This window comes from Myotis lucifugus, unplaced genomic scaffold (genome assembly GCF_000147115.1).
Source record: "Myotis lucifugus unplaced genomic scaffold, Myoluc2.0 scaffold_22, whole genome shotgun sequence".
NCBI lineage: Eukaryota > Metazoa > Chordata > Mammalia > Chiroptera > Vespertilionidae > Myotis > Myotis lucifugus.
In genome coordinates this window covers 11,200,083-11,219,013 of record NW_005871070.1, presented here as the reverse complement: position 1 = coordinate 11,219,013, position 18,931 = coordinate 11,200,083, and the positions used below count along the sequence as shown (strand labels likewise).

General features: G+C 53.1%; 2 protein-coding genes across 2 annotated transcripts in view; one reads left to right on the top strand and one right to left on the bottom strand.

Moving 5' to 3' along the window:
- The window catches only part of ERN2 (endoplasmic reticulum to nucleus signaling 2), a 12,473-nt gene extending 5,945 nt beyond the window's left edge, over positions 1 to 6,528 (top strand). The window contains exons 11-20 of the mRNA XM_023751477.1: positions 6 to 43; positions 3,071 to 3,155; positions 3,274 to 3,463; positions 3,544 to 3,643; positions 3,720 to 3,919; positions 5,062 to 5,209; positions 5,292 to 5,419; positions 5,894 to 6,017; positions 6,091 to 6,158; positions 6,245 to 6,528. Coding sequence (XP_023607245.1) covers positions 6 to 43; positions 3,071 to 3,155; positions 3,274 to 3,463; positions 3,544 to 3,643; positions 3,720 to 3,919; positions 5,062 to 5,209; positions 5,292 to 5,419; positions 5,894 to 6,017; positions 6,091 to 6,158; positions 6,245 to 6,490 — 1,327 coding nt within the window. The 3' untranslated portion in view covers positions 6,491 to 6,528. The remainder of the gene's footprint in view (positions 1 to 5; positions 44 to 3,070; positions 3,156 to 3,273; positions 3,464 to 3,543; positions 3,644 to 3,719; positions 3,920 to 5,061; positions 5,210 to 5,291; positions 5,420 to 5,893; positions 6,018 to 6,090; positions 6,159 to 6,244) is intronic.
- A 77-nt stretch (positions 6,529 to 6,605) lies between these two features.
- PLK1 (polo like kinase 1) lies at positions 6,606 to 18,616 on the bottom strand. The gene is made up of 10 exons (XM_006085871.3): positions 18,053 to 18,616; positions 17,214 to 17,382; positions 15,418 to 15,562; positions 14,512 to 14,605; positions 13,049 to 13,268; positions 8,817 to 8,972; positions 7,926 to 8,003; positions 7,579 to 7,733; positions 7,306 to 7,488; positions 6,606 to 7,090 (listed from the first exon to the last, which is right to left on the bottom strand). The coding sequence occupies exons 1-10, from the start codon at positions 18,458 to 18,460 to the stop codon at positions 6,884 to 6,886; spliced, it is 1,815 nt and encodes a 604-aa protein (XP_006085933.1). The 5' UTR covers positions 18,461 to 18,616; the 3' UTR covers positions 6,606 to 6,883.
- Between the last annotated feature and the right edge of the window lie 315 nt (positions 18,617 to 18,931).

The window sequence follows — 18,931 nt, the reverse complement described above, 5'->3', positions numbered from 1 at the left end:
TGAAGCCCCTCTGAGCAAACCCAGCTGCTTGAAGACCCTGAAGGTGAGCTTAAGTGACAGGAAAGGGCTTGTCAAGGACAGAGAAAAGAGAAGTCGGTTTGTTAGAAGCCACTAGTGGAGTAGCTGAGCCCAAATGAGTTAAGGAGATATTTTGAATAGTGCCTGCTATGTAATTGAGCACTCTAGAAAGGTCTGCCGTTCTTTTTTATTATCATCAAAGATTCTGGGTCAGACAGAACTGGGTGTGGAGCCAACACCATCTGTCACATGGAAATGATAACACCTAGTTACATCACCTCATTGGGAGAGATCACCACCATCATTATTACATCACACAGAGGTGCCTTGGCCAGCTGGCTCAGTTGGTTAGAGTGTTGTCCCTTGCACCAAAAGGTTACAGGTCCGATTCCCAGTCAGGGTACATACCTAGATTCTGGTCCAATCCCCAGTGGGGTTTGTACAGGAGGTAGCTGATCAATGTCTCTCTCTCTCTCTCTCTCTCTCTCTCTCTCTCTCTCTCTCTCTCTCTCTCTCTCCTGTATCTCTCCTTCTTTCAAATCAATAAAAACATATCCTAAGGTGCAGATTAAATTTTTTAAAAATCAGCCCTGGCCAGGTGGTTCAGATGGTTGGAGCATCATCCTGTGCACCAAAAGATTGTCGGTTCGATTCCCAGTCAGGGCACATGCCTGGGTTGTGGCTCAATCTCTGGTAAGGGCCATACAGGAGGCAGCCAATCGATGTTTCTCTCTCTCTCTCTCTCTCTCTCTCTCTCTCTCTCTCCCCTCTCCCTTCCTCTCTCTCTAAAAATCAATAAAAAACTATTCTTTAAAAAAACCATTTTTTTATTGATTTTTTACAGAGAGGAAGGGAGAGGGATAGAGAGTCAGAAACATCAATGAGAGAAACATTGATCAGCTGCCTCCTGCACACCCCCCACTGGGGATGTGCCCGCAACCAAGGTACATGCCCTTGACCGGAATCAAACCTCAAGGAATCAAACCTGGGACCCTTCAGTCCACAGGCCGATGCCCTATTCACTGAGCCAAACCGGTTAGGGCAAACATTTTGTTTTTTAAAATATATTTTTATTGATTTCATAGAGGAAGGGAGAGGGAACAATAGAAACATCAATGATGAGAAAGAACCATTGATTGGCCCCCTGCTAGGGATTGATCCCACAATCCGGGCATGTGCCCTTGACTGGAATCTAACCCAGGACCCTTCAGTCCACAGGCCAATGCTCTATCCACTGAGCCAAACCAGCTAGGCTAAAAAAACATTTTCAATCATACAGAGGTGATGGTATTAATATGTGTGCTAAAATAATATCATATATGGTAACAGTGACAGTAAATTACCTAGATACCATTTGATACCATTTCCGCTCTTCAGAGCTTTTTATTTTCTAAACATTCTCTTTTTTTCTCCATTCACTCCTATGAACAATCCCTTCAGGCCTCCTCTGGCACACGGCTGCCCCTTGGGCTCCCCCATGCTTTCATTGATCTCCTTCTACTAGTTCAGGCTGCTTCTTCTTTGGCTCTGGGCTGAGCTGTTCTTCAGTCCTTTGCATAAACTGCTACTGGCACCTCCTGGTCACGGCTCAAACCACAGCCTTGGAGCTTATACTCAGGCCGAAGTCCACCCGCCACGCGGCTCAATGCTCGGTGCTGCTCCCAACTTATACCTACGTGTTCACCTTCCTCTGCGGAGAGGGAACAGCTTTCCTTCCTCAGGGGTCACCTCTTTTAGGAAGTCCCCCTGCTGAGCCCTGAGCTGCAGCTCCTGTCACCTTACAGGCTCTGGGTAGGTTCCACCGCACCCCGACACACTCATCTCCTTGGCCCTTCGGACCTGAGCAGAGTCTTTCCCCAGACACCCCAGGTGGTTCCCATCAAATGGCCCTGTCGTCCTTCCGTGCTGTCCTCCAGTTGCTCTCACCACCACAGCCATTAGGCCCCGGCACTGACAGGATGTTCATCCCTCCCCAGCATCCTCTCAAGTACTTACACGTCAGTATTACCAGGCATCCTCGGAGGCGGAGAGGAGAGGATGTGGAACCCCAGCCCTGGCTCAGCAGGACACCTTATTACATAAAACACCTAATTTTTTTACCCACTATAAAAATAATCAAAGTGATCGCAATTCAGGACAAGCATCTAAGAACATAAACACCCAGAGGGAGCCTGTTATGACTCAGTGGAAACAGTCTGTATGTAATACTGGATTTCCTCTATTATATATTTAGAAAACAACGATTCTGTCACTTCTCTTGTTTAACGTGCCTAGAAACTCTTTACTTTGGCATTCTCATGACTGCTAGGCAGAGCCTAGAGCGGACGGCAGCTGCCAGGCAGTGTGACACATGGGGGGCTGGGTGAGCACAGAGGGGGCACGCCTCAGGTGTGGGGGAAGAGTGAGTGCCCTCAGCAGGGGTCCTCAAACTTTTTAAACAGGGGGCCAGTTCACTGTCCCTCAGACCGTTGGAGGGCCGGACTATAGTTAAAAAAAAAACTATGAACAAATGCCTATGCACAGTGCACATATCTTATTTTGAAGTAAAAAAACAAAACGGGAACAAATACAATATTTGTATTTGCATGTGGCCCATGGGCCGTAGTTTGAGGACCCCTGCTTCAAAGAGATGGCTAAGCTCTGGCCCCAGGGTAAGATGGAATTCCCCGAGAGAGCTGGGGTGGTGGAGCGGAGTGTCCAGGTGGCACCCACAGCACCAGCAAAGGTTCAGAGATGAAGGAAAGCAGGTGCACACTCAGGCCCATGTGCAGACCAGCCGGCCAAGCAGAGCCGCCGCATGGAAGGGAACAGGGAGAGCTGCGGACTGTGCACATGGCAGAGCAGGTGCTGGTCTGCACTGCTTTGCAGTTGAGAAAACCAAGGGCACACAGTGAAGTGACTTGTCCAAGCACACACAGTGCGTGCAGCACCAGGCACTGGGCCTTCTCAGTCTGGCCCAGGCTGGGCATGGAAGGGGGAAGAAAGGGGAAGGCAGGGCAGGGCTGGGCTGGGCAGTGGTGGCTCCCTGAGACCCCGCCCTCCTCTCCCCTAGCTGAGCAGCTCACTGTGGTGGGGAAGATCTCCTTTAACCCCAAGGATGTGCTGGGCCGCGGGGCAGGCGGGACTTTCGTTTTCCGGTGAGTGGCAGCCAGGAGCCAGGCTGGAGACATGGCTCTCACAGCCCTTCCCGCATCGTCCCTCGGAGAGCTGTCCTACCCTTTGCCCTCTCTGAACCTCCATTCCCCTACCTACCAGGGGACAGTTTGAGGGGCGGGCAGTGGCTGTCAAGCGACTCCTTCGTGAATGCTTTGGCCTGGTGCGGCGGGAGGTCCAGCTGCTCCAAGAGTCAGACCGGCACCCCAACGTGCTCCGCTACTTCTGTACAGAGCGGGGACCCCAGTTCTACTACATCGCCCTGGAGCTCTGCCCCGCCTCCTTGCAGGAGGTGAGGCTGGGGCGCAGGGCGGTGTGGGTGAGGGCCGGAGGGTCCTGGGCTGCAGTGACCTTGCCCTTGCTGCTCCTCAGTACGTGGAAAACCCAGAGCTGGACTGCTGGGGCCTGGAGCCGGAGACAGCGCTGCAGCACCTCATGTCTGGCCTGGCCCACCTGCATTCTCTACACATAGGTACCCACCCAGCCCTCGCTCCCCATCTCCCACCCTGCCTTCCCCACCTGCGCTCAGCTGCCTCCCGCTCTCACAGTGCACCGGGACCTGAAGCCAACCAACGTGCTCATCACGGGGCCTGAGGGCCAGGGCCGAGGCAGGGTGGTCCTCTCGGACTTCGGCCTGTGCAAGAAGCTGGCAGCCGGCCGCTGTAGCTTCAGCCTGCGCTCAGGTGTCCCCGGCACAGAGGGCTGGATGGCACCTGAGCTCCTGCAGCTCCCGCCCCCCGACAGTCCGGTGAGTCCTCCATCACCTGGCCCAGGGCCTCCTGCCCAGGCTGCACATCACACTGTGTGAGCCGGAACTTGCTCCTTCATCTGTAAAGTGGGCTCATTCATCCTTTCCTACCTAGAGCAGTGGTTCTCAACCAGGGACTATTCCACCACCCAGGGGGCCCTGGGTAATGTCTGGAGATATTTTTGGTGACCACACGTGGTGGGTAGGGGGGTGTTGCTGGCATCTGGTGGGTAAAGACCAAGGATGCTGCTAAATATCCTTTGACCACGCCCCATAAAAGTTATCGGGCCCAAAGTGTCAATAGTGCCGAGGTTAAGAACCCTGAGCTGAAATGGCTTTACCTCTTCACTGTGCTGCAGAATCACTGGGCAACTTTAAAAAGTCAGCTGCCAGGCCCCACACCCAGTGACCCCAGCCCGATCCGCTGGGGCAAGGCCAGGGTCTTCAATGCAGCAGCGTAGAGAAGCGCTGGGTGGAGGGCTGGGAACGTCAGATGAGCGAGCATAGTTGAAGCAGTGTCTGACCCTAGAGACATGTACGTTTGGGGCCCCAGGGTTGTGTGTGTGGAAGTTGACAGTCATGGGCATAGATGACAGCGGTACAAAAGGACAGTCGCTGGGCAAAGCTGCTCCCACGCCTGATGCCTGATGCCTGACATCTAGAGAAAGCTAGAAGGGGCCACCTGCAGGCCCAAGGACAAAGGCATGGCTAGGAGCCTGTCGGGTCCTTTTGCTTTTTAATTAGTGGCCAACGTTTTCACTTATGGGAAGTTGCACCTAAACCTCTGGAGTTGTGGAGCCTCTTGGGAAGGCAACCAGCAGAGCTTGGTGCCAGGTGGCTGTGGACAGGCGCCCCATCTGTCCTCACCGCTGCCTCCTGCCACACGCCTGGCGGCTCCCCTTCCTGATGCTCCCTGCTACATGTGCGGGAATGGCGCCCAGAAACCCAAGCTAGAAGCTCAGTAGGGGCAAAGACTGGGGTAAAGACCATGGGCCTTCAGTGGTGCAGAGGGGAGGGACCTAGGGATAAGGGGCTGCCTCTCAGAAGCATCCCCGAGTTCTCCTCTGAGCCAGACACCCCGGGAGAGGTTAGCCTGCAGACTCCGGGCGGCCTTCCTCCTCACGCCCCTTCCTCCGGCCCAGACCAGCGCGGTGGACATCTTCTCTGCAGGCTGCGTGTTCTACTACGTGCTTTCCAGCGGCAGCCACCCCTTTGGAGAGAATCTTTATCGCCAGGCAAACATCCTTGCAGGCGCTCCCTGTCTGGCTCACCTGGAGGAAGAGGCCCATGGTGAGTGGGACCTGACCCAGCAAAGAAGGGAGGAAGCAGGGCATGAGGCTGGGGGGCCTAAAGCCACCCTCTCCCCCCGCAGACAAGGTGGCTGCCCGGAGCCTGGTGGAGGCCATGCTGAGCCCTCAGCCGCAGGCGCGCCCCTCTGCTCAGCAGGTGCTGGCCCACCCCTTCTTTTGGAGCAGAGCCAAGCAGCTCCAGTTCTTCCAGGTCAGGAGAAACCTCGGGAACGGAACGGGGTAGCAAGTCCCAAGTGTGGGTCCTGAGCAACAAGAAAGGGGAGGCCAGATTGGCTAAGAGAAAGGGACTTGTCTACCTGCACTAGGCAGCCCGGCTCCTCGCCTAAACCAAGATGGAGCAGACTCCTAACTGTTGCCATCTTGGCGCTCCAGTCCACTCGTCACCTCCTCCCCCCCACCCCCGCAAGCCGCCCCTTGTGAGAGAGAGCACACCTGCTCCTTTTAGCCCCAGTGGCCACTCGTGCTGAACCTGTGCCCAGGTAGCCCATTCCATCGCCAAGACCCTGAGCAAAGCACCCTGTTCCCGAGCCAGTTTGCTCTGTGAGATGGAGAACAGTACCCACCCCTGGGCTGCTAACGACCTGGTGGGACAACAGGAGGGCGGGCTCCTGGCCTTGAGGCCTCGGAAGCTGGTCACAGGCTCAGGAGCTCTATGGGGCCCTAGGACGTCAGTGACTGGCTGGAGAAAGAGTCCGAACAGGGGCCCCTGGTGATGGCGCTGGAGGCAGGAGGCTCCGCCGTGGTCCGGGGCAACTGGCACAAGCACATCACGGTGCCGCTGCAGACAGGTAGAGCCGGGCACGAGGGGGCTGGGAGGGGAGCCCAACGGGGCCGCTTAGCCCACGACTTCCCCGCCCACAGATCTGCGACGGTTCCGGTCCTATAAGGGGACCTCGGTGCGAGACCTGCTCCGAGCCATGAGGAACAAGGTGTGTCTGGGGCTCGGGCGGGCCTGGCTCTTGGGAAGGCTTGGTCTCCGCTTCCGCTGAGCCAGGGCCCTGCTCTAACCCTGCAGAAGCACCACTACAGGGAGCTCCCGGGTGAGGTCCGGCAGGCGCTCGGCCAGGTCCCCGACAGCTTTGTCCAGTACTTCACAGACCGCTTCCCGCGGCTGCTGCTCCACACGCACCAGGCCATGAGGAGCTGCGCCTCCGAGAGCCTCTTCTTGCCCTATTACCCGCCGGCCCCAGGGACCAGGGAGCCATGTGCAGGAGCTGCTGGGAGCGGAGGCCGGCCGGCTGAGGAGCCAGGCCTGGGCTGAGGCTGGCCTCACATGGGAAAATTCCTGCAGAGGCTTGGAAGCCTGGGGAGAGATGTTGGAGCAAAGGTGTGCCGAGCGCCCAGGTGCCAGACACCCCTCAGAATACAAGAAGAAAAAGGCTCTCATGTGTTTAATGTGTATAAAGGCGGGGAAAGGACAGTCCTGAATCCAACAGCAACATTCTGTACATACAGTGCGGGTGAGAGGGAAGGAAGGGGCCATAGAACCCACACGCAAACATGTACAAAAATAACTTACACAGCAGCCCCATCTGTAATGGCTCTCCACGCCCAGGGCTGGGGCACACTATAAAAACCAAGGCCAGGGGAGCTGACCAGAACGGGCCAAGGTGCTGGTGGGGGTTACGGGGGCACCAGTCCCAAGGGGGCAGGCCTACGAGGAGGCCTTGAGGCGGTTGGTGGCTGAGCGCGAGCTCAGCAGCTTGTCCACCATGGTGCGGGCATATCGGAGCCGGCTGGCCAGCTCCTTGGAGCAGCCAAACTCCTCCAGGAGGCTCAGGCGGTACGTGCGGAAGTCCCGCTTCTCGTTGATGTAAGTCACGGCGGCCATCAGCGGGCACAGGATGAGCTTGGTGTGGTCCTAGGAGGGAAGGAGGAAGGACAGATGGTGACCAGTGAATTGAAGGTCCAGCTGTGTATGTGGGGGGAGCAGAAGGAAGACAGCCCAGCTGGTTGGGGGCCCTCACCCCACTCTCTTCCTGCTGCCAAGGGCAGTTCCCACACCTCCCACTCCCCACCCAACCCAAGACCCCCACAGGCACAGACCCCCACGCCCACTCCCGCGGCCCGGCTCACCTGGAAGAAGTTGATCTGTACACAGCCATTGCTGAGGTGCAGGATGATGGCACTGCGGGTGCGAAACCAGGTGCGCAGGTAGGGCAGCCGGGCCAGCTCGTCACCTTCCCGTGGTGTGATATTGGCCCCTGCCTTCAGCAAGTGCTCGCTCATGTAGTTCCGGAAATACTTAAGGAGGGTGATCTAGTGGGAGTGAGAAGTCCAGAGTTGGAGCCCCAACCCGGCCCACCTCCCTCCCGGCAGCACGGGCCACGCGGGCCGGCCAGCACCCACCTTCTTGATCAGGGAGTTGGGGTGGGAGTTCACGGTGAGGTAGGACTCTGTGCCGTCGCGCTCTATGTACTGCAGGCTGTCCCCGTCGTTGTAGAGGATAAGGCGAGTCGAGTCATTGAAGAGCACCCCCACGCTGTTGTCACACAGTTGGTATCCTAGCGGTAGTGGGGGGAGACCTCAGAAAGGGGAGCAGGGAGCAGGGGGACATGGGGAGCTGGCACTGGAGGTCTGGGATGGAGCTAGGAGAGCTGGGAGAGGATCTAGCAGCCAAAAAAGGCAAGAGGCCGGAACAGGTCAAAGGGTCACAGGCCGCCTGGAGCCACCCACCCATTCTGGAAGAAACCTACCAAGGCCGTACTTGTCCGAGTAGTCCACCCACTTGCTGACCCAGAAGATGGGGATGCAGGCGGGATCCTCGGCCTCCTCTGGATGGAAACAGACAGATGATTGGTCAGAACCAGGCTCTTACCCTCAGTGAGCAGTGAGCAAAACCCAGCCTTCAGGAGCTTGCATTCTAGCCATAGGGACAGAGACGAATCAAAATAAGTATGAACAAAATGTTTACGTTGCTTCCATCATGGTGAGAGTGGCTGGCAGATTCTCTAGCTTTCTAGTTTTGAGTGATTCAAATATTGTGAGAAGACAATTCCAAATACATCCAAGTGTTATACACAGTGACCGCAATAACCCTTCTCTAATACAGAAATTCCATATGAAAACTTTAGAGTCTGTGGGGTGAGAGGTGCTATAGATCATATAAAGCAGGCACAGGGATGCCCGGTGCTGGGAGTGGCGCCAGGAAATGCTCGTGAGGGGCCACCAGAGCAGACATCTGAGAAACACGAGTGTGAGAGCCATACAGAGCTGCAGGAAGAACGCTCCGGAAGGGACAGTGTGCGCAAAGCTCTGAGGCTGGAGCATGTCCTGGTCTGTTATTTCAACCATCTCGAAGGCCAACCAGGAATTCACTGAACAGAAGAAACTGCGGACAGGTACCCAGGCCGCAGTGAGGTAATGGGAGATGGGAGGCAGCACCCATGAGTCAGAAAGGAAGGGCCAGATCATGGAGGGCCTTGGGCATCAGGCTAACTCATCGGGACTTTAATCTACAGGAAATGAGGGAACTGGACAGATTTTGAGGACAGGGGCCTGGCCAAGACCCACACTTTGCGGGCTGAGACTCCCTGGTCTCTCGCGATGCCTGGAGCAGCCTCGCCCCAGGCGGCTGCAGTGCCCACCTTGCCTGACCAGCCCCCGCTCCGAGGGCTTGGAGGCGTTGACGCTGTGCAGCTGCTGCAGCATATCCCCAAGGTGGCAGTCGACCGCCTCGTTGGTCTCCCGGACTGCAGGTTCCTCTTTCTCTCGGGGCCGCTCAGGCATGGGGTTCTCCGTACCTAGGAGATGAGACGTGGTCATTAGCTGGCACCAAGCAGCAGGTTGGGAGGGTAGGGACCCTGTGCCCCAGCTGGTACTCTCTCCCCAGAGAAAATCCCTTTTAGCTGCTATTGCTTGCTTTGGGTGAACCTAGTCAGTGTCAGGCTCTTAGAGCTCAGGCTCTCACAGGCACGTGGTGCTCACTAGTACCTCCAGCACCAGGCAAGCCCTTTAGGAAGGATCCACGGCCACACAGAGTCAGGCACTCAGAATGACAAGTACCTTCAGCGTCCAGGCAAATGGGAGGGTCAGTAAATGGCAGACCAGCAGGATGAATTAAGCAGGCACTTAACAAAAATGTAAGACTGCCCACCCTAAAATGTGCTTTATCTACTTCTATGCCCAACAGCCTGGAAAGACCCACACTGAGACGGGACATCGGTCAATCTGAGTGGTGGAAGCATGGTTTTCTCTTAAGCTTCTCTGTTTAACCCTTTCCCCACCACCATATGCTTATTCCCCTCGTGAAGTATGAAACCCTTCTTTACAATATTTGCAGATCAGAGTTTTCCATTTTAAAAACGATGCTGTGGTAAAGACTTAAGTGTGAAATATTTCAGATTTGCCTTTAAAACTCTAGCCAAAAAAAGGAGGAGGATGTGGAATAAATATAGGCAAATGTAACTGACTTTTGAAAATGGATGATGTAATACATGGGGGTTCATCATACAATTCTACTTTTTTTAAAATACATATTTATTGATTTCAGAGAGGAAGGAAGAGGGAGAGAGAGAGAAACATCAGTGATGAGAGAGAATCATTGATCGGCTGCCTCCTGTAAGCCCCCCACTGGGGATCGAGCCCACAACCTGGGCATGTGCCCTTGACCGGTACTGAACCTGGGACCTTTCAGTTCGCAGGCCGATGTTCTATTCAAACTGGCTAGGGCCAGTTCTCTCTACTTGTGGGTAAGTTTGAAAATTTCCAGCATAAGAAGTTTTTACAAAATGTTTTGTGTCCAAAAATTAAAGGCAAAAGATAAAAAAAGCAATCCTTAGCCCTGACTGGTTTGGCTCAATGGATGGAGCGTTGGCCTGCGGACTGAGGGGTCCCAGGTTCGATTCCGGTCAGGGGCATGTGCCTTGGTTGCGGGCACATCCCCAGTGGGGGGTGTGCAGGAGGCAGCTGATCGATGTTTCTCTCTCATCGATGTTTCTAACTCTCTATCCCTCTCTCTTCCTCTCTGTGAAAAAATCAATAAAATATATTTTTTAAAAAAGCAATTCTTAAAATAACACTATTACATGATAGCCCAAAGAATAAATGCCCATGAGTCCAGACTGATATAATTGAATAAATAAATACATGGGAGAGAAGCACCAGCTCCTCCTTACAGAAGTATTCCCATGAATGAATGTGGCCGGAACCAGGAGAGAAACATCACAGTCAGAACACCATGGTAACAGCTGCCACAGGCAAGAGCCACCAGGAGTGCTAGCATCAGTGAACGGAGCCTGAGGAGCAACAGTCTGAGAGAAGCCCTGGCAAGGTGCGTTTTATTCATCAGAGAAAATGGTGCTGCCGCAGAGGAGCCCTTCAGACCCACCAAGACCAAGTGATCAAGACTGACATCACTGCCCTGGCCCGTGGGGCTCAGTGGTTGAGTGTTGACCCATGAACCAGGAGGCCACAGTTCGGTTCTGGTCAAGGCATATGTCCAGGTTGCCAGGTTGGTCCCCAGTAGGGAGCATGCAGGAGGCAGCCGGTCAATGTTTCTATCTCTCTAAAAAATCAATAAAAACATTTTTTAAAAAAGAAAAAAGACTGACATCACCAGTAAAAGAAATGTCAAAAAATTAACCCCCAGAGAAAAATAGATAATCCTTAAAATAACAGTATTAGGTTATAACAGAAACAAATGAACTTATACATTAAATTGGCATATATTAAATTGATGCTATATCCACACAGAGAAGAAAAGTATTTCAAGTGATCTTTTTTTTCACACTATATTATCTTTTTAAAAAAAATATATTTTACTGATTTTTTTACAGAGAGGAAGGGAGAGGGATAGAGAGTTAGAAACATCCATGAGTGAGAAACATCGATTAGCTGCCTCCTGCACGCCCCCTACTGGGGATGTGCCCGCAGCCAAGGTACATGCCCTTGACTGGAATTGAACCTGAGACCCTTGAGTCCGCAGGCCGATCGATGCTTTGTCCACTGAGCCAAACCGGTTAGGACCACACTATATTATCTTTAGTGAAATATATTCTAAGGACAAATAGAACTGCAAGAAAATAAAACATTCATTTAACAAAAGGAACTAGTTTATATATGTTGAAAAATGTATGTATATTAAAGTAGGGAGACGAGCTTTTCAGTTTAAGAGAAAAGAAATACAAACATAAAATCAAAGAAGTAAAAACCCTAAAACATTATTTAGAATCACTTACAAATTATCAAAAGAAAAGCAGTAACTTCACAGTAGAGAAAAAGATTGCTATAAAACAAGATCGTATCAACATTAAATTTTTTGAACCTGATAACTGCGCCATGTGCTGTGGCTTTGTAAAAGAATCTTTGTTGCCGAAACCGGTTTGGCTCAGTGGATAGAGCATCGGCCTGCGGACTGAAGGGTCCCGGGTTCGATTCCGGTCAAGGGCATGTACCTGGGTTGCGGGCACATCCCCAGTGGGGGATGTGCAGGAGGCGACTGGTCGATGTTTCTCTCTCATCGATGTTTCTGACTCTCTGTCTCTCTCCCTTCCTCTCTGTAAAAAATCAATAAAATATATTAAAAAAAAAAAAAAAGAATCTTTGTTTGGGGATATATACATTGAAGTATTAAGTTGTAAAGACTAGAGCAGTGATGGCGAACCTTTTGAGCTCAGCGTGTCAGCATTTTGAAAAACCCTAACTTAACTCTGGTGCCGTGTCACATATAGAAATTTTTTGATATTTGCAACCATAGTAAAACAAAGATGTATATTTTTGATATTTTATATATTTAAATGCCATTTAACAAAGAAAAATCAACCAAAAAAATGAGTTCGCGTGTCATAGGTTCGCCATCACTGGACTAGAGTATATAACTCACAAACAGTTCAGAAGAAAGAGAGGAAGGGGAGGAAGAAAGGGTACTGATGAAGCAAATGTGAAAAACATATGTGAATTATGGGTCTGGGTAAAGTGGATATGGGAGATTCTGTCTCTTCTCACACCTTTTCCCAAGTTTGAAATATAACAAATAAAATGTTGAAAAAATGTGAATTGGGCCCCTAGCCAGTTTGGCTCAGTGGATAGAGTGTCTGCGGACCCATTCCATACCTCGGTGACAGACTCCTCCCTGGCCTAGGCCCTGGTCGGGGCGTGTGAAGGAGGCAACCAATCGATGTGTTTCTCTCACATCGATATTTCTCTCTGTGTTTCCCTCTCTCTTTCAATCAATGGAAAAATATCCTCGGGTAAGGATTAACAAAAACAAAAAAGAAAAAATGTGAATGGGAAATATCACCATAAACTCAAGCCCTGTCCCCGCCCCCGCCCCCCCCCAAATTATGTATTTCCTAATTCTGTCCTCTGAGACCTAGAAACAATAATAAACCTAATCAGTGGCGTGTGGTTTGATAAGATGTCCATCCTTTTGAAGACAGACACGACAGACACACTGAAGTTTATGGGGCATAAAACGCTACAGTGTCTGCTATTAACTTCAGAGGAACAAAACGAGATGAAACACACGTGGCTCACTCTCAGTGACATGAGCCTGCTGGGTGCTCAGGAGTCCACTGCCCTGAGTTCCATGTGGACATCTGAGGTTTCTCATATTTTTCTCAATGAACCATACAGGAGTGATGGCTAGAATTTTTCAGGTGTGCCGCTAAGTCCACTCTGCTCTCTTTGGGTCTGACAGGTGTGATCAGCGGTGCAAGGTCTGTCTTTCTGACAGAACCCAGGGCATCTTCCTATGGAGGATGGGGCCAGGGGCCAGAGCCTGTCCTGCTGCACCCCACACTCTCGGTCACCCACCCACACACTGGAAGCCTAGGCTCTTTGTGGGAGGGGCCTGTTGTCTGCCCAGGCCTTGTTTTACCTTTATTGAGGACTGAGAGAGGCTTCCGGCCACTGGGGTCCAAGCTGCTGGGAGCAATGGAAAACCTGGGTGGGATGGTGAGGCAGGTGATGGGCAGTCGGGCGGGGATGTAGCCAGAGGTAAAGAACTCGTCGCTGAGCAGCTCGTGGATGGTGGGGCGGGCGGTGGGGTCGCTCTGAAGCATCTTCTGAATGAGGGAGGCGGCCACGGGGTTGATGTGCTGGAGCAGAGACAGGGAGAGCCATAAGCCACGTGACGGAGCCCCGGTGCAGCACTGCGCCAGGACCTGCAGCCTGTTCCCCATGCAGCCCCGGTATCAAACAGGCCCGTCAGCGCTACAAACAATGCCAGTTCCCCCCATCAGCTTTGCTGAGTTGACAAGCTGTGAGAACGGTTATTCTCTCTTCCTCTCAAAACTCAAGATGGAGCCGAGGTCGATTTGTCCCTGAATTTGCTCTTGCATGATTCCAGCTCTCCCCACTAGACGAGCACTCGAGAACACAGGCTTTGGGGTCACAGAGACCTGGTGTAAGTCCCAGGTCTGCCCACCACACCAGCTGTGACGAGTATCTTCATCTATAACATGGGGACACGGTACCAAGCCTGGAGCCCCGGTGAGAAGGTTCCGTGGGCGATAACCTAGCACAGGTCAAATGCATAGTGACAGCCAGCATTAACTCCACACCCACTGTGTGCCAGCACATCCTGCTATCCACCCAGTTAACCTTCACAGAAACATGTGCCGGGGGAGACCTCTGTGACCACCATGCTCTTGCAGACGAGGAAACTGAGGCACAGAGAGGTTAAGTGCCTAAGAAAACACACTACCTGGCAGAGCCAGCACCCACACAGAGGCAGTCTAGCAGCTCGAGGACCCACACTCTGAACCATTCCATGCTGCATCCGTCTGACAGTTAACTGACCCTTTAGGACACTCTGTCTTCATGGGGACAGGGCTCTTGGCTGCACACAAGGCAAGAACACTAAACAGGAAAGCGGCCATGTGCCAGGTGCATTTTCACACCACGATGGCCTCAGTGATCCACGACTGTGAGCACCTACTGTATGCAGGGCGCCGTGCGAGGTGCTGCAGAGGCAGCAGCTCCGGCTCAGACAGGGCCACAGTTCAGAAGGGCCAGGCCACTGGCCCTTCTGCATCAAGTCCACTGCCAAAGCTTATGCAGCACCTCTCCTTCTGCCTCCTACTTCCTTCCCATCTTTTTGGTGTTTGTTTTTCCTCTGAAATCTACAAACTCCCTTCCCCTGGAAAAAATGCTTTTGCGCACAGATGTTCCGTTCTGTATGCAGTTTCAAACACGGACCCTCGAAGGCTCTGAGGCTAGCTGAGGTGTGGAGTGGACCTCTCTCTGTGTCCCCAGCTTCTAGCTGGGCTCAGTGAATAGCTTTGGGGGCGAGGGGGTAACAAAACATAATCAAGTTCAACTCCAAGTGCTTTTAGTCACCTTGGGAATACTGTACTCATTCTTCTTGATCCGGAGGTAGGTCTCTTTTAGGCAAGATGTCTCAAAAGGTGGTTTGCCCACTAGCAAGGTATACCTGTAAGCACAAGGTGGAATTCGGCTCAGTTCTCAGCCCAAACAGATGCAGGAGGAATCAGCTCAGGGCCAGAGCGAAGGCCAGGCATCCACCAGACACTCACTCTGTCCCTGAGGACAGTTTCCACACCCACAGAGCAGCCCAGAAACCAGAGAGAGCCCTCAGTAGATTAGAGGTGATGAGAACAGGATTCTTGTGGGCCAGAGATTTCTCAGCAAAAGCCCGCAGTGTTCTAGGGTCCCAGAGGCCGCCAGCCGATACAGAACAAGTCAAGAAGGGGGCTACCGTGCCTACAGAGGCAGCTCTGTGTTTAATAGTTCTGTACTTAAAGCCTGAAGTTTTCATTTAAAATAGCTCCACTGAAAAAAGTATGAAGGCCATTGCCACAACTCATTTCTGACTCCGGTCCCCAGGCCAACGAAGCCACACCTGAAAAGGCGCTCTCCTACCACTCAGCTCCGATGGCCTTGGCCCACGTCCTCGCACCCAATGCTGCTTTCTAGATCAGTGGTTCTAAAACTTTTGTGCGCGAGATCAGCCAGGGACTCGGTTAAAATCTGGACTCTGATTCAGGTTCTCCATTTTGAACAGGCTTCTAAGTGATGGTGTTGCTGGTCTGTGGGCCACACTTTGAGCAGCAAGGGGCCCGGCTGCAGGAATCCTACAGCCTACGCCAGTGTCAAGAGGAGATGGGGAATTAGGCTTTGTTTTGGGGGAGTCTGCCCTGGGAGCAGCCTTTTCATAGGCAGATCCGTTCACAGGTGGGATTTCCAAAAGAGCCCCTGCTGAGGCCAGGGGGTCCCCCAACTTACATAATGCACCCAATGGACCACACATCCACCTCGAAACTGTGTCCTTTCTTGCTCAGCACCTCAGGAGCTATGTAATTAGGAGTTCCGCACAGGGTCTTCTTCCTTTCCCCGTCATATTCGACCTTGGTTGCCAGTCCAAAATCCCCTGGGACAGAGGGAGGAAGGGGCAGTCCTCAGATGCTAGCTTCTGTCATCCGTCAACACAGACTACTGCCTTTATGGATCCTGTTGGACCCCCGAGAACCAGGGTCATCTGAGCCCTCAAGCTCTACTCCTCCCCAGGAATCCCCCCACCATGCTGGCCCAAGGAGGGGGCCTCTCAATGACCCTCCTAACCCCTCCTCTTAGAAAGGAGGGCTAAGCTTCTAAAAGGGAGCTGACAGGGAGAGAGAAACTAAGGGATCAAGCAAGTAAACTTCAAGACTGCTACTAGGCAAGCTTGTGAGGAGTAGGGAGGGATTGGGACTGTGGCAAACCAGAGGGAGTCTAAAGGGAACAGCTGCTTTTCAGCCCAGCAAAGAGCTGCCCTGAGGGAATGCTGCCTTGTAATGCTGGAGTTTTCAATTGTTTAAAAAGAGCTGCAGTGCTGGCCAGTGTGGCTCAGTTGGTTGGGCATCATCCTGAGCACCAAAAGGTTGCTGGTTTGATTCCCAGCCAGGGCACATGCCCCAGCTGCGGGCTGTCCTGGTAGGTGTGCAGGAAGCAGCCAATCGACGTCTCACATCGATGTTGATGCTTCCCTCTCTCTCCCCCTCTCCCTTACTCTCTAAAAATCAATTTAAAATCTTTAAAATAAATAAATAAAATAAAAGGAGCACTAAATCAAAACTTGTATGTTCAGCCTCCCAATTTTAAAAATGGAAACATCATTTAAATTCTTTTTTAAAAAAATATTGTCAGAAATAACAAGTGTTAGAGAGAAATGGAGACAAGGGAATCCTCATACACTGCTGGTGGGAACATAACTTGGTACAGCCACTATGGAAAACAGTTTGGAAGTTCCTCAAAAAATGAATAGAGCTACCATATGGCCCAGAAATCCTCTTCTGGGTATCTACCCCCAAAATTTGAAAGCACTTTTTAAAAAAAATATTTTTATTGATTTCAGAGAGGAAGGGAGGGAGGGGGAGAGATAAACATCAATGATTAGAGAGAATCATTGATCCACTGTCTCCTGCATGACCATTACTGGGATGGAGCCCGCAACCCAGGCATGTGTCCTGACCAGGAATCGAACCGTGACCTCCTGGTTCATAGGCCGACACAAACCACTGTGCCACACAGGCGGGGCAAAACCACTTATTTTTCTAAGACAGGGATGGAAACAACTTAAGTGTCCTTCGATGGATAACTGAAAGAAGATGTGGTACATACATACAATGGAATACTACTCAGGCATAAAAAAGGATGGAATACTGTCATCTGAGACCATAGGGATGAATCCTGAGAGTCTCTTGTTAAGTAAAATAAGTCGGACAGAAAAGGACAAGAACCATGATTTCACTCACAGGTGGGATACAAAACAGAAAGCAACAAACAAGCAAAACAAACTCACAGACACAGACAACAGTATGGTGGTTACCAGAGGGGACAGGAATGAAGAATAAGGGGGGCAGATATATGAAGGAGACTGGACTCTGGGTGGTGAGTACACTGCACTATACAGATGATGTACACGGAAACTTACAGGGGTGATCAACAGCTCAGCCTTCCCACCTTCTTCCTCCCTCCCCCACCTCCTTCCTCCTTCCCTGCTCCCAGGCGCCTCTTTATCCCCTGCAGGCCCAGCACCTCACCTATTTTCACCTCCAGGTCCTCGTTCAGGAAGAGGTTGCCTAGCTTGAGGTCCCGGTGAATGACCCGGTTTCGGTGCAGGTACTGGCAGCCAAGGACCACCTGCCGCAGATAGTAGCGAGCCTCGGGCTCCGTCAGTGCTTTCCTCCGTTTGTGCAGTTCCAGGAGAGACTGGGGGCGGGGGGAGAGGAAAGGGAGGAGGAGGAATGGGGGGTCGGTACTGAGGTCCAAAGGTGGAGGCGGTATCATTAGGTAAAGGCAGCCCCGGACACCCCCACCCCACCCCCACCATTTCTTTTCCAGAACAGCTAGGATCTGGGCTCTCCCGTAAACCTGGCCGCACCGTTCTTGGCACCCCCTCTCCTACCAGCTCCTTCCCAAGCCCCTGACCTGGGACCCCTCTGTCAGCCCCACTCCCTAGTCTCAGAGTCCCCAGTCACCCCCTTCCCGGTCTTTTCGCAGCAGATCCCTTTCCTGAACCTCCTCCTACCACCCTCTCCCAGACACCAGCCTAATCTGGAAGCTCCAGGGCAATGGCACCCATTCCCCCGGACTCCACCCTTAGCAACTCCGGAAGCCCTAGCGTCCATTACCAGGGCTCCCCCCACCCCCACCCCCGCAACACCCCGCGTCCAGGAGCCAACTTCTCTGGCAGCAACAAGACTCGGGCTCCATTTAACCGAAACCCCCTCCTCCAGTAGCTCCAAGCTCTGCCCAGGAGCTTTTCCACCGCCAGCTCGAGGTTCCCAGCGCCTCCTCCCCAGCGCCTCTCCTGCAGCTCCGGGTGCGGGCGCTCCACCCCGGCCCCGGGCAGCTCCAGCCTCCCAACAGGGACACTCACTCTCCGGCGGCAGAGCTCCAACACCACGAACACGAAGTCGTTGTCCTCGAAGAAGCCGTGGAAGCCGACGACATGCTGGTGGGCGAGGCTGCGGTGAATGGATATCTCCATGGACATCTTCTCCTTCTGGTGCGGCTTGAGCAGCAGCGACTTGGGCACGATCTTGCCCGCGAACACCTCCTTAGTGTCCGCGTCCGAGATCTCGAAGCACTTGGCAAAGCCGCCCTTCCCCAGAAAGCGGCCCCGCAGATAGCGCCGCCGGCTGCGTGGGTCCACTAGGACCTCCGGGATCTCTTTCCCCGGCGGGGCGGCCGCTGGAGCCCCCGGAGCTGCAACGCCGGGGGCCCCGGCTCTCCCTGGGTCGGCCGGTGCCCGCGCCAGCTTCCCTGCAGCCGCCGCCGCACTCATGCTCCCGGACTCCCCGAGCCGATCTAGCAGAGTCTGGGCAGAGGCTGACACCGCTCGGCTCCTCCTCGAATTCAAACGCGGCGCCGGGAACGTTACAAAGGTCTACGCGCCGCTGATTGGCCGCGGGGATTTAAAATCCAAACCCGCCCGCCGCGCGGCACTCTGGGTGCGCTCGGCCCCGCAGCCGCCTTTAAACACACAGCCCGAGCGGCGGGGAAGGGGAGGGGAAGAAAGGGTGTGTTGATTGACAGGGAGTCGGGGACGGTAGACACGTGGGATGCCTGGGCCATAACCGAGCAGGAGTTCTGGGTTTCTCCCTCTCCGAAGCCCGGGAAGTACCTCCTCCAGGAAGCTTTCCTTAAACCTTCCTCCACCCCCACCCCGTCTTCTAGAATATAAACTCCGAATAGAGACCCGAGAGAGAGCGTGGGAGAGCCTTAGAACCCGCCTCCCATGCCATCAGTTCTCTTC

Excerpts from the sequence above, each read along its gene's own strand:
- PLK1 (XM_006085871.3), bottom strand. The coding sequence starts at position 18,460 with ATGAGTGCGGCGGCGGCTGCAGGGAAGCTGGCGCGGGCACCGGCCGAC. Across the intron at positions 17,383-18,052 it reads TGGAGCTCTGCCGCCGGAGA|TCTCTCCTGGAACTGCACAA; the intron begins GTGAGTGTCCCT and ends CCCCGCCCCCAG. Across the intron at positions 7,734-7,925 it reads CTCGGACAAGTACGGCCTTG|GATACCAACTGTGTGACAAC; the intron begins GTAGGTTTCTTC and ends CACTACCGCTAG.